This window comes from Tamandua tetradactyla, chromosome 2 (assembly GCF_023851605.1).
Source record: "Tamandua tetradactyla isolate mTamTet1 chromosome 2, mTamTet1.pri, whole genome shotgun sequence".
NCBI lineage: Eukaryota > Metazoa > Chordata > Mammalia > Pilosa > Myrmecophagidae > Tamandua > Tamandua tetradactyla.
In genome coordinates, this window is record NC_135328.1 from 102,314,472 (window position 1) to 102,327,692 (window position 13,221).

A 13,221-nucleotide genomic window follows, 5' to 3' on the forward strand; every position below is an offset into this window, starting at 1 on the left:
CCCATGGTATTAGGTAGATAATGTTTTATACATATACATACGTATATATATATGAGAGAGAGACAGAGGAGAGGAGAAAAAGCAAAACCTCTCTGAGTTTCACTTATCAGGCTAACTGCTGTTACCCAATGTGGCTGATGTAAAAAATGGCAGAATAAGGACAAATGGATTTAAATCTCAAGCTGAAGAAATTCCAGCTAAAATGAGTGTGTGGGGAGGAAGTCTGGTTCCCTTAGGCTTTCTTTTAATGCTTGTTTTCCTTCAAAGTTTCTCACTGTGCGTGAGATGTTGTTCTAGGTCTTGAGAAAAAGACAATCAAAGGTGATTTTGTCAGCATTTATTTTCCTTTTGATTTCTCAAACTCCTGAAAATACAGAGAAAGACAACTTTAAATTCAATTTAAAAACTCAATAATTTCCAAGCAACACAAGTAGGGCAATGAATGAGAATAATGAGATATGTGACACATTAAAAATTGTGAAATGTATTTTAAAGTATATCTATCCACCCTTCAAATTCATTTAGATGGGAGCCTATTCCCCTACTTAACTTGAATTGCTTAATCAGCCAAATTAAATGAGGCAAAGCACTTAGGTGTGATTAAGGTATGGATATCAAGAATTTTGGACAAATCTCAGTGCAAGTGGGATACAAAAGTGCTAGCTCTCCCTATTGCCATGGTCTTTTGCCATTTGGATCCACGGTTCCTGTGGACTTGGTTTATTGTTTGTGGCTTGTTTTTTCCATGGTATTAAAACCCGTTTCTCTCAGAGCAGAAGTCACAAGAAGCAAGTCATTTGCTTTGGAAACCAAATGAGCACTCTCATACTGCATGATATCTTATGATACCATTCATTTTTTATTGAACTTTGGAATATGAACATACTTAGGGAATTAAACAAGATAGAGAAGATGTGCATAGTCTGACTCAGTGAATCACTAACACTTTAACTTCTTTGAGGCCTTGCAATTGACCATGTGTGGCAGGAAGGGGAGTAAAACAGAAAGAGGAGAAAGGGAGGGAGATGGTGTTGTAAGGGATGTTTCTGAGATGAGTTAGAGGTTGGAAGGGAGAGGGAGATCACCTTGGAAACCAAAGACAATTTCAGACTAACTCCTATAAACTGCAAAGACCTGAGGCTTTTGCAGAGGTCTAATCGATGGTGGAACCATCGTGTCATAACAAAGATCAGGCCTTGAGAATGATCAGTCAAGCAATTTCAATGGGCCACTAGCTCAGAAATTGCACAAAGGATGACGGCAGCAGTGAGTCGAGCGGATTTCACGAGCTTTCGCGATTTTCTTGAAGCATTCACCTTGACTCTCTGTGCAGCCTTTAACTGAGTACCAGTGGATGCCACCTGAAGAAAACAAAAGTGGAAGAGGTAGGGGAATATCCCTTGGGAGGTTCAACCTAGCTAGCTACAGATAATTAAAAAAAAAAAAAAAGCAAAGCAAAGCCAAACAAACACTCTAGGTTTATCAAGATACTAATCTAGAGGTTCTGCCACTAAGAATGACTTCTCTTAGGATCTTGCCTTTAAGACGTCTCACCAAAAGGCATTCTAGGTGGGGACGTTGCAGTACACAAGCTTTGAAATTGTAAAGCAAAACAGCTTGCAAACTCATATTGTAAAAGCCATCCAACTGCCATTGATTATGAAGAAATTTTCTGAAGCGTTAGCTTTGAAGCTTCTTGATAATCACCCCCCATCTCTTCGTACTCAGATCAAGAGTTATCCAAAGATTGAATCCACAGAAGCATCATTTAGAGATGTAACATTTTCTCAGAAATGGGGGATTGTCCTTGGCCTCACTTGATTTTTAACTTGATTACTAAAGTAACGCATGTTCACTTTAGAAAATGTGAAAAATACACAAAGATGAAAAGTATGCGATAGTAACTTCTGGTATTCTACCACCCTAAACATCACTTGTATGACGGAAACCCCAAGGGAGCAATTCCCCAGAGAGCGCAAAATGTGTGATGGTTAAAATTTTGATAATACCTGTTTCTTTTCTTTTCTTTTTTTAGCGGGGAGGGAGGGCAGTGCATGAGCCGGGAATCAAACCTGGGTCTCCCACATGGCAGGCAAGAATTCTACCACTGAACTACCCACGCACCCTAATACTGGTTTCTTAACTGGGGGTGTTTTCACCATTATTCTCCTCCCCTACGGATATTGGGTAAATGTCCAGAGACAACTTTGATTGTTACAGCTGGGGGGATATTACTGGCATTTAGTGGGTAGAGGCCAGGTATACTGCTAAACACCCTATAATAAAAAAGACAGCTTCCCACAACGAAAGGTTCTGGCCAAAAATGTCAGTGCTGCTGAGGATGAAAACTATTGTTGACAAAACAATCAAAAGTGTATTTGTTTTTGTATCAGTTTTAATAGTGAAATTTTCAAGTTAGGAAACTGCTCTTTCCATAACATCACAGTCATTCCAGTCCCTCGACCCACCCGAAACTTCTGTTAACCCTTTGCTGTGTGACTTCCCAGACTTCTTCCTATGTGCAGATTCTTTCACTACTTATTCCGGTGTCAGTCTGATCAGATGACTTTCTGTGCTGTCAGGGAGAGAAGTACAGTCACCAAGAACCAATGTCTCCTGGCCACAGAGGGCCTCTGTACTTTTCCCCTTTCGTAAGGATGGAGTACTGACTAGTGAAGGTGAGAGAAGACACTTAGGGTTTAGAGAAGGAGAAGTTGAAAGAGCTCAAGTAACTCCTTAATGTCAAATCCCCATCCCTAATAATTTGACCAGTTAAAATTTAAAGCAAACATAACATGGATTCCATGAGCCCCACAGACATACTGAGTTAGAATCTGTGGGAGGTGGGGCCCTGGAATCTGTATTTTAGATATGCAAAACCAGCAGAGGGCATGTGGTTTGCATGTAGATGTTTGGCCCAGTGTTTAGAACCACTGGTTCTACCCACTTCAGGAGTCTCTTTTATAATAACGTCTATGTGGGCTTGATCAGAGATGGAGAGCTCATCACCATCGATAAACAGCTCATAGCATTAAGATTCTTCTTGAATGGACCCCAAATTTGTCTTAGTATGGTGCTCATAGTCCCCACCTTTCAGCATATAAAGACCATTGCCAGGTCACTCCTATTCATTGATAACCCCAAAGAAGGGTTTAATAGACATTTTGTGCAATGCATTTTATAGCTTTCACTACCATATTGGGGGTTGTAATGGTTAAGTTGTAATAGAAAACAGGCTAATAGAAAATTAGCCTGTTGAGGCTAACCTCTGCTGACCCTCCTTCCAAGATTCGACTTCACTGAAAGCAACTTGAGAAATTCTATATTGGTTCTCTCACTGACCATGATGGGTCTTTTATTCCGTAATCAATGACCCATCAACAAACTTTTAAGAACTGAGTTTGTGCTAAGTGCTCTACTAAGTAATTTACATGCATTAGTTCAATCATTTCCCACAGTAAACCCAATCTTGAACTAATTTTCCCCACAAGTCCTTGCGTTAATACTCCCATATTTCAGCTGCACACACCCATCATTGTTTCTGCTCATACACGGAAACCCCGTACACCAAACACAGCAAGGCACTTGCATGAATCCACCACCATATATGTAAAAAACCACATATACAAGTTTGTAGACATTTACACTCCAAAGGTTTCTATGCACACACTGGCGTTTCAACATTTGTTTCAGTATTTGATGGAATCCCACCTTGCAGATTAATTATATCTCTGGTGCCATTGAAATGCAAAGTTTTATACCACAGGTAAGAGGTGAGGTTGGTGCCAAGCTGGCCTAGATCCTGGAGTGGTTCAAGAAAGTGGGTTCCTGTAGCTAATGGCAGAAGCCAAACTTGATGTGGACAAAAAAGTGCAGAGTAAATCCAGAAGTGGGAAACAGGTAGAAAGTTAGGTTGGGTCATTGTAGCACACTGGCTCACTTTATAGCATAGGTTCTGGAGTTCAACTGCTTGAGTGTGAAGCTCAGCATTTCAATCCATTAGCTTTGTGATAAGTTTATCTTTGTGAGCCTCAGTTTCCTCATCTGTAAAGTGGGGATGACATTTTTATCTGCTTCATGAAGTTGTGAAGATTAAGTGAGATGTCTATAAAGTACTTAATGTAGTATATTGAATAAATATTGGCTGTATTTTTATTACTTATTTATTTAAAGATTATAATAAAAATGATGACTTCAGAAGTGGGAGGTGTGCACCCAATGAATGCTGGCTCATGGGCAAAAGTTGGGCACCAGGAATCCTGAAATGAATTGAAGCTAAGGAAATTTGTGGGAGGAACAGACGATGCAGCGTGTGAATATACCTCTACCAAAATGAAATTCTTCCAGCCAACTGGGCTTTACTCAGTTGTCCTTTACCTCCATTCTCTTTCTGTGTAGTCTGTTTCTCAAGGTTGGTGTCTCACTCCCTGGTCTGGCCCAGAGCCAAGACTGCTAAATGTCCTTTCTTAAAGAAATGTCAGTAGAGACGTGCAGGTGGAAACCTGCTTGCCATAGAACCTGCTCTTACATTCCCCAGTCCGGTAATAGGCACCACCTGGTAACAGATGATCTCTCTGCTTCAGCCTTTCCAAGCTAACCCATTGGCCATTCTCCCAACACAGCGATCTTTCTAAAATGGAAATCAAATGTAGCAGATTTTGGAAATTACTCTTGGAAATTTTTATAAAATAACGAAGAAAAAGAGAAACACAATTGTAAATTTCATTTTCATTGTAAAACTACGAGACATTTGAAACTCTGAATGCCAAGATAGGAGAAAGATTGGCTGAAAGCAAATAAAGGTACAAAAAGATGCCAGGAGAGGAGGCTTGAGGCTGCAGCCTCCTAGAAAAAAAGCACAGAGAAGAGCATCCTTCTCCAACATAATGGTGCATAAAGGTACAAAACCAACACTGAGTCATGTGACCCATGAGTGACATGAGTTTGCAGTTGGAGCCCCCTGGGACATGGTTTGATTCTAAAGAGAAGAGGAAGAATCAAGGCTGCCTGAGGAATCACACAATCCAAGCCTTGTCACAGGAGGGAGTCAGATAGTGAGATAGGATAAGGAAAGTGAAGGTGAGTACCAGAAAAGTTTTCAGTTCTTCTTCATTTAATTTATGAATTTATCACAAACCCAGTTAAAATTAGGACTTAAAATTTTGACAAGCTAATTCTTCTTCAGTTACCTTGTAAAAATATACAAACAAAATGGCCAGGAAAATTTGGAAAAAGACTAATGAGATAGGACTAGCTCTGCCATATGTTAGCACAGTTAAATTAAAATAGCATGATGTGGAAGCCTGAATATATCGACTAATGGACCAGGATAGAAAACCCAGGTGGAAAAGCTTCAATAAATGGGTTTGGGTCAATTGACTTTTCAGATGGAAAAATATAAGTTGAATCCCAACTACTCAGTATATACTATTTAAATTTTCACTAGTTTAAAGATTTAAATAAAACGAACATAATCAAGATATGGGAAACTATGGGGTACAATATTTAAAAAATTGTAGTTGGAAGTGTCTTTATAACTATGACATAGAACTGAGAAGCTATTATAGAAAAGTTTGATGCATGTCATACATGGCAATGAACAGTTTTTGAAAGGCACAAACATCATAAAAATCCAGAAGGCAACGTCAACCTGGAACAAATTTGCAACATTTATTATAGACAAAGAGCTGATGTCCTTCATATGTCAGAGCTCTAAATCACTACCCCCCCCCCCAAAAAAAAGGAAAAAGAAGAAAGACCAATGGTCTAACAAAAAAGGCAGGCAAAATGTCTGTACGGTTTTCATAAGTCCAAATGGCTCTCAAACTTATGATAAAAACTCAACCTCTCTCCAACTGAACCACTCCCCACCTTCCCAGTTTTATTTATATAATTTGTAATGTTTTTGCCCACATGGGAGCCCATGATTTAGTAAGAAAACACGTCATATACACCAGTATTTAATGGGACCAGGTAGACTATGACGTGTCACGAGTGTACAAAGTATTTCAGGAATTCAGATATTGGATGAACACATCATCAAACAATCATTTAACTGTAGAGCTCGGAAAGTTCTTCAGCAGCACCAACTTTGAACTGTTAAGTTTGTATCTGGTCAAGCGACTTGACTAACTTCATCCAGCTAGCAAACAATGGACCTGGGACTTGGAGTCAGGCATTCAGACAACTACACACCCCACCTCTGCTTCCATAAACAATTTGGTTTCAATTATACAAGTAATAAACAAATAAGTATATTCACCATGTGAAAAATTTAACAATGTTGATACATTGAAAGCCCTCTTTGTTCTCACCTTCCAATTTCATAGAGAAATTTAGAGTTTCAGTTTATGAACTTTTATGCATAAGTGGTATACTGTACACACTGTTTTGTAAGTGACTTTTTTCCACTTCACGATGATTATGAGATTTTTCCATGTCAACAGACAGATATATATCATTCTAAGTGTTACATAGCATTCCACGGCCTGAGTACATCAGAGTTTAATTAGCACTCCCCTACCGATGAGCATTTAGGTCATTTCCATTATTTTACTATAAACGTGCTGCAGTGATAACCTTAATACATGTTTTTTTTTGTGTTCACACATAAATATTTCTGTGTGGTAAACCCCAGGAAGTAGAAGTGCTTTGTATTTTAAATTTTAATGGAAATTACCAAATCTTCTTAAACATTGCTAAACCAATGTAAACTGTTATTAGAAATGTATGAGAGTTCACTAACCCCATAAAACTTTTATAATTTCTACCAATCTGATGCACTAAAAATAATTTCTGTCATTTCCATTTCCTTGGTTTTTACTAATCAGGTTGAGTAGCTTTTTAGTTTTTTATGTCATTTATATTTCCTCTGCTGAACATTGCCTTTAAATTTCCTTTAACAAGCTATTTTCTGTCTTTATGAATTTGCTAATTCTGGATCCTACAATATTTGAATAAGTAGAATCCTACAATATTTGGCCTTTTGTGTCCAGCTTATTTCACTTAGCATAGTGTTTTCTAGGTTCATGTTGTAGCATCTATCAGTACTTCATTCCTTTTTATGGCTGAATAGAATTTCAATGTGTGTATGTACCACATTTTGTTTATCTGTTCTTCTATTTATGGACGCTTGGGTTGTTTCCACCACTTGGCTATTGTGAAAAATGCTACAATGAATATTGTTGTGCAAGTATCTACTTGAGTTCCTGCTTTCAGTTCTTTGGGGGTATATAACTAAGAGTGGAATTGCTAGGTCAAATGGTAATTCTATGTTTAACTTTTTGAGAAACACCAAACTGTTTTCCACAGTGGCTGATTCATTTTACATCCCCACTAACAATGCATGAAAGTTCCAATTTCTTTACATCCTTGCCAACATGTGTTTTTCACTTTTTATTCCTAGTGGGTGTAATAAAGAGATTATTTTTTAAGTGTAAAGGCTTACCTTTAGTATGTGTCTCTTTTATACAGTATTGACCAGGTTTTGTCCTGCAGGTTCCAAAATCCAAAAGACATCCGTGAAAGGGGACTGAGAGGTTGCATAATCTACAAATCACACCTCCACCATCTCCAAGGACAAGCAAGAAAGGATAAGGGGAAAATAGAAATGGAAACCAGAGAGAGATAAAAAGAGAGATCCAAAAATAAAGCAGCAATTTTCAATTTTAAAGCACAAGCAGTATTTTAAAAATTAATTAAAATTCACATAAAATAAAATGATTCTTGAGAATGTAATGGGGAAAATTTCAAAGCATATGTTATGTTCATAAATTGGAAGCACTCTGAACTGATACTAATCAGAAATGATGCCAGGAGGTCTAAACAATTCAGTTGGATAAAATTTATTCAGTTCTTGGTGCCTGTACTAATCAAACCAAAGTTATTTAGCTGGAGAATTTAGCTAAATTCAGCCACAAATCCACTAGGAAATGAAATGCAGTTAAGACTGCATTTCAATGCCTAAAGCAGCACATTATATATAGTATGTTCTCCATGAGTATTTATTTGAATAACGTTTGCCTATTTGTTATCTTCAACACTCAGATTCATTTTGGTTATATAAAAATAACCCAGAGATTCTCAAACTTAGTCAACATAGGTAAAGTTGGAAAACATGATCCAGAAGAGATTTATTTGAGCAGTTTAAATAGAAGAAATACAGATTCCCAGAATCCGTTAGGCCCAAGAATTTGTATTTTAGTTTTGCAGAATCAGCTGAGGGCATGTGGCTTACATGCAGATGTCTGGGCCAGAGTTGGAAAACCAATGGTTCTACCCACTTCTGGAGTCTCCTTTATAATAACTTCTGCGAGGTACCTTGGTCAGAGATGGACAACTCAGAGCATTAAAAGATTTTTCTATAATTGAACCACAATTTGTCTTAGTATAGTGCTCTTAGTCCTAGCCTTTTTTTTTCATAGTCCCTGCCTTTTAACATATAAAGACCTCAGCCATGCCACTCCTATTCATTGATAACCCCAAAGAAAGATTTAGTAGATACTTTGTGCAATGTATTTTGTGGCTCTGCCACACTGGGAGTTGTAAGGGTTATTTTACTAGAAAATAGGCTAATAATTGGCCCACTGAAGCTAATTATCGCCTGTTGACTCTCTTCCCCAGGTTTAACTTCATGGAAAGCAACTTGGAAAATTTCAATTTGATCCTCTCACTGCTCAGGACAGACTTTCGATCTGTAATCATTTGTCCAACAGCAAATCTTTTTTAAGGACTTAGTTTGTACCAAGCACTCTGCTAAACAATTTACAATATATTAGTTCAGTCATTTCCCACAATAAACCTTGGAGGCAGGTATTACAGTTGCTCACATTTCACATAAAAGAAAACTGTGACGAAAGAATATGAATAAATAAATAAATAACAAAAAAGAAAACTGTGAGGCCTTAAGGTTTTAAGTAGCTTGCTCGAGTGACCAAGACAGGAGGAAAACAAAGGTCTGTTCAAACCCAAGGCCCTTTTCTCAGCAAGCACGCCCTGTCACTGGTGCTGCATACCTTTTCCGTATCTCCGACCTTCTGATGTCCCCCTCAGCCTGCTGGAAGTCTTGGCTCTTCCCGGTTTTCAGGGTCAGCTCCCTGACCTGAATGCTAGGCCTGCTTCTTTCTCCAAGTCAACGCTGAGAGAGCTTTCCTCCTGGTTTCAGAGTTCCTCAATCTGACCGTTTGCTCTGGTAGACCCACCTCCTTGTTCACACCCTCGGTGCAGGATACCTGACCTCCCTCTGCCTTGCCGAAGACACCCGGCTGTTTCTAGGAGAGATCTGCTCCAGCTCCTTTCCCTCCCTCCCTCTTCTGGTTCTACACCTAACATCCACAGCCTTTGTTCCCTAAAACCCTGATGTTCTTCACCACAGCTGAAGATGGAGCCTTAACTTTTTTAAAAAAAAATAATTAATTAATTATTTAAACCTAACAACATACAAACATGAGCATTCTTACCATATTCTTGATATATAATCAATAACTCACAATATCATCACTATAGTTATACATTCATCATTGTGATCATTTCTTAGGACATTTGCATCAATTCAGAAAAAAGAAAGAAACAGAAGAAAGAAAAAAATTTTTACATACCACACTCCTTACCCCTCCCTCTCATTGACCACTAGCATTTCGACCTACTCAATTTATTTTAAATTTGCTCCGCCTATTATTTATTTATTTTTAATCCATATGTTGTACTCATCTGTTGACAAGGTAGATGAAAGGAGCATCAGACACCAGGTTTTCACAATCACACAGTCACATTGTGACAGCTGTATAATTATACAATCATCTTCAGGAAACACGGGAGCCTTAACTTTTAACCTCTGTGCTGACTGTAATTGTTCAAGTGCCTGAATACTTTTAAATACCACTTCAGATCTCACGAACTGAGATCTCAGTTTCTCTCTTCCAGTCTCTCTTTTTATCTGAACATTTTTATCGCTTTTATCAACATCCAACACATATCATATTCCTATTTAATACCGAAGTTTAAGGCTTCAGGTTATATGTAAAATGAATAACTTACATGATTAATTCTAAAGTATGCTTTTCTATTTTTGACTTTATTTATTAGAGGAAGAACACCTAAATTATATATACATATAATTATTTAAACATATATTATAAATCATGATGTTGGTGATCTTTTCTAATTGCCTTTGCTTACGTCATAGGCAGTCCTACAAAGCAGAGGTAAGTTCCAACAAACTTTGTCTTTGTCCTGACTTTTTTTCTCTCACCCTCAAATATTCTGTGTGCACCATAAAATTAATGTAGTTCTTACCCTGAATCATTTTTGCATGCTATTCAAGACGCTGCAGATAATCTCTCACAGATTTTTAGCTGTTTGTATCCTTCCCACTACATATTTTACAGGGAGAAGCATAAGGATTTAAAATGGAACAGAGAGCTAAGTTGAGCAGGTTGAATTTCTGGCTGTCTTCTCTGCACAGGGGCAATCAGAGCTCGACTGTACACGGTAATGAGAGTAGCGTAGGGAGCACAGACCACAAATGGGTGGCCTGCAGGGAGGACGTGGATGGTTTAACTTGCTCAGAGTTTTTAAAAATTGTATTAGTTGCTGTGGTAGTTTGGAACTTGTGTGTAGTCCAGAAAATCATGTTTAAAATCTAATCCATTTCTACAAGTGTGGACCCGTTGTGAGCAGAATCTTTTGATGAGGCTACTTCAGTTTAGGTATGACCTACCTCATAGAGGGTGGGTCTTAATCCTCTTACTGGAGTCCTTTATAAACAGAAAGAACACAGAGAGAGGAAAAAAAGAGAAAGCCACGGAAGCAAGAAGCTGAAAACAACACAACCGGAAGAGAAGGGGGAGACCAGCAGATGCTGCCATATGCCTTGCCATGTGGCAGAGAAACCAAGGGTCACCTTAAGCTGGTTTTCAGGAAGAAAGCATCGCGGTAATGATGCCTTAATTTGGACATTTCCATGGCCTCAAAACTGTAAGCTTGCAAGGTACTATATGTCTATTGTTTAAACGCAACACATTTCATGGTATCCACTTTAAGCAGCCTAGGAAACTAAAACAGTTGCTAAAATTTAGATAGTGGGAGAGTTTTCATAAAAAAAACATTTGGCATTGTTGGGCTCCTTTCTCCATGGCAGCAATCCTCTGTAGCTGGATGCTAACACCCCCTTTTAGACAGAGCACTTCCTTCTGTTTTATAGCTGGCTGGCTTCTCTCATTTATTTTCTCTTCCCAAACAGGTTAGGCATTTGAGTCAGTGACCCCAGTATTTGGTACCCAATGTCTCTGTGTCTTAAGATTAGAGTATTATCTATTTCTGCAAACCCTGTAGACTCTTCCTACTAAATTGTAGTCTCCAGACCAATAGCATCTGTGTCAGTTGGAAGCTTGTGGGAAATGCAGAATTTTGAGACGTACTTAACCAGAATTTTCACGAGATCACCAGGTGATCCATTTGCACCAAATAAATTTGAGAACTACTGCTGTAGGACTCATTATTTCTTGCTCCTTCCCCTAAATGTACTCTTGGGCTAACCATCTTCTGACTCTAAGAGACTCCACCATATTTACTCCAGAATTCAATGTGAGCAGGGGAAAAATTTCCATGATGGTGCTAAAACACGCCTGCTCAGAGACATTACCTCCACGAATATCTACCTAGTTTGAAGGGTGGTGAGGATATCTATCTTGGGTCTTCAGGATTCTGTAAAAGGAATAAAAGACCCATTTTTACCGCCTTTATATGTTTCTTTTTTCAGTAAGCCAATGAATGTTGGAGTCTGTGGTAAAGAGCATTAAAACAAAAGTACCAAGAAGCCTCTGTCTGTGTTTTTTTTGTGCCAAATTAATTTACTTACTTTGCCATATATATAAGAGCTTCCAGCCTAGTTTCATTAGTTTTAGGTGGAGCAATAATAATAGTGATAAAAGGTCCAGAATCTACTAGTGCAGTCCCCTTATCTAGAAAAACAAGAGCATCTAGCTCTAGGGTTGTCATGAGGATTAGGTGAATTAATACACATGAAATGTTTAAAAGAACACCTGGCACATAGTATGTAGTCAATAAGCAGTAGCTTGTTATTAGTCAATATAAGCACCTTACAAATACTAAACCTATTCTTGCTTGGTTGTTATCATAATTCTGCAAATTCTTATGTAATTTTCCCTCTTTTTTGATTTATGTTTTCCTAGTAACTTACCACCTAGGAGAAAGAATAAGATGAAAGTGCCAGCAAAGACAAATCTTCTCATTCTTAGACTTCCAGACAGAAGGAAGGTGGAAGAAAAGACACGTTCCACCGTTAAAGTTCTCCTGGGGAATTCATAAAGAAAGTTATGCATTTAGTTATTTGTAAAAGGGAAATGACAGGCTAAGTTTCATTTATTTCATTAAGAAATTAAAAATAAATTTGGTTAGGAAGGAGGGAAAATAAAGTACCTGTTTTTATAAAAAATTCACTTGTGAAATCTTTCCTAGTTCTAGAGCATTTTCAGTTTAGGTGCATTCTCATCAACAAATGCCGTACCCTCCCTTCATTTTTTCCCTGAATTACAATCGTTTAATACAAAAGTATGAAGTGAGTTAGATGATATTTTTTGGCAATAATGTTCTGTTAAAAATCCTTTTAAAAGTGTTTGCCAAAAGGAAAACATTCATTTATTCTTCTTTTAAATGAATGCTTTCATTGCAAAAGATCATGTTTATAAGGGAAAGCATTGTATGATAGTTAACAATAGTTAAAATGTATTAAAATGAAGGAAAGGAATGGTCAGATTGGCTAAAATATGACATATCAGTTATTCATGACCTACCTGTCTTCTTCCTGAAGGTACTATAGGATCTGTCCTGAGTCTGAACTTTTTTTACAAGGATGACAAGTAGAATTCCTGATGTACTGTCCGTTTTAACTGACCAGGCAAGTGCCTGGTCCACTGGATTCCAAACAGTTAAAAAATAAAACTCACCCAATTGATTGGATAAAAGAGCTTTGGACTTGAAAACTCTGATCTGTATGGAATTTAAATTTCCTCACTCATATATATTGAATATAATGAGACTAAGTCAGTCAATAATTAAACTGATTAACAGTAAGTCTGGCTAAAGGTTTCTCTGTTCACTATGCCACAGATTAGTTAATTCAGACATACATAGCTATGTGGACATACGATCTGCTCCTTATATAAAGTGGTTGGTCTTGATTTTTAAAAAGAAGTTTACTTT

General features: G+C 37.8%; 1 protein-coding gene across 1 annotated transcript; it reads right to left on the bottom strand.

Moving 5' to 3' along the window:
- Positions 1–838: 838 nt before the first annotated feature.
- Positions 839–12,946, bottom strand: C2H9orf57 (chromosome 2 C9orf57 homolog). The gene is made up of 4 exons (XM_077148428.1): positions 12,813–12,946; positions 12,200–12,312; positions 7,448–7,570; positions 839–1,361 (listed from the first exon to the last, which is right to left on the bottom strand). Exons 2-4 carry the CDS (start codon positions 12,249–12,251, stop codon positions 1,237–1,239), a joined length of 300 nt encoding a protein of 99 aa, XP_077004543.1. The 5' UTR covers positions 12,252–12,312; positions 12,813–12,946; the 3' UTR covers positions 839–1,236.
- Between the last annotated feature and the right edge of the window lie 275 nt (positions 12,947–13,221).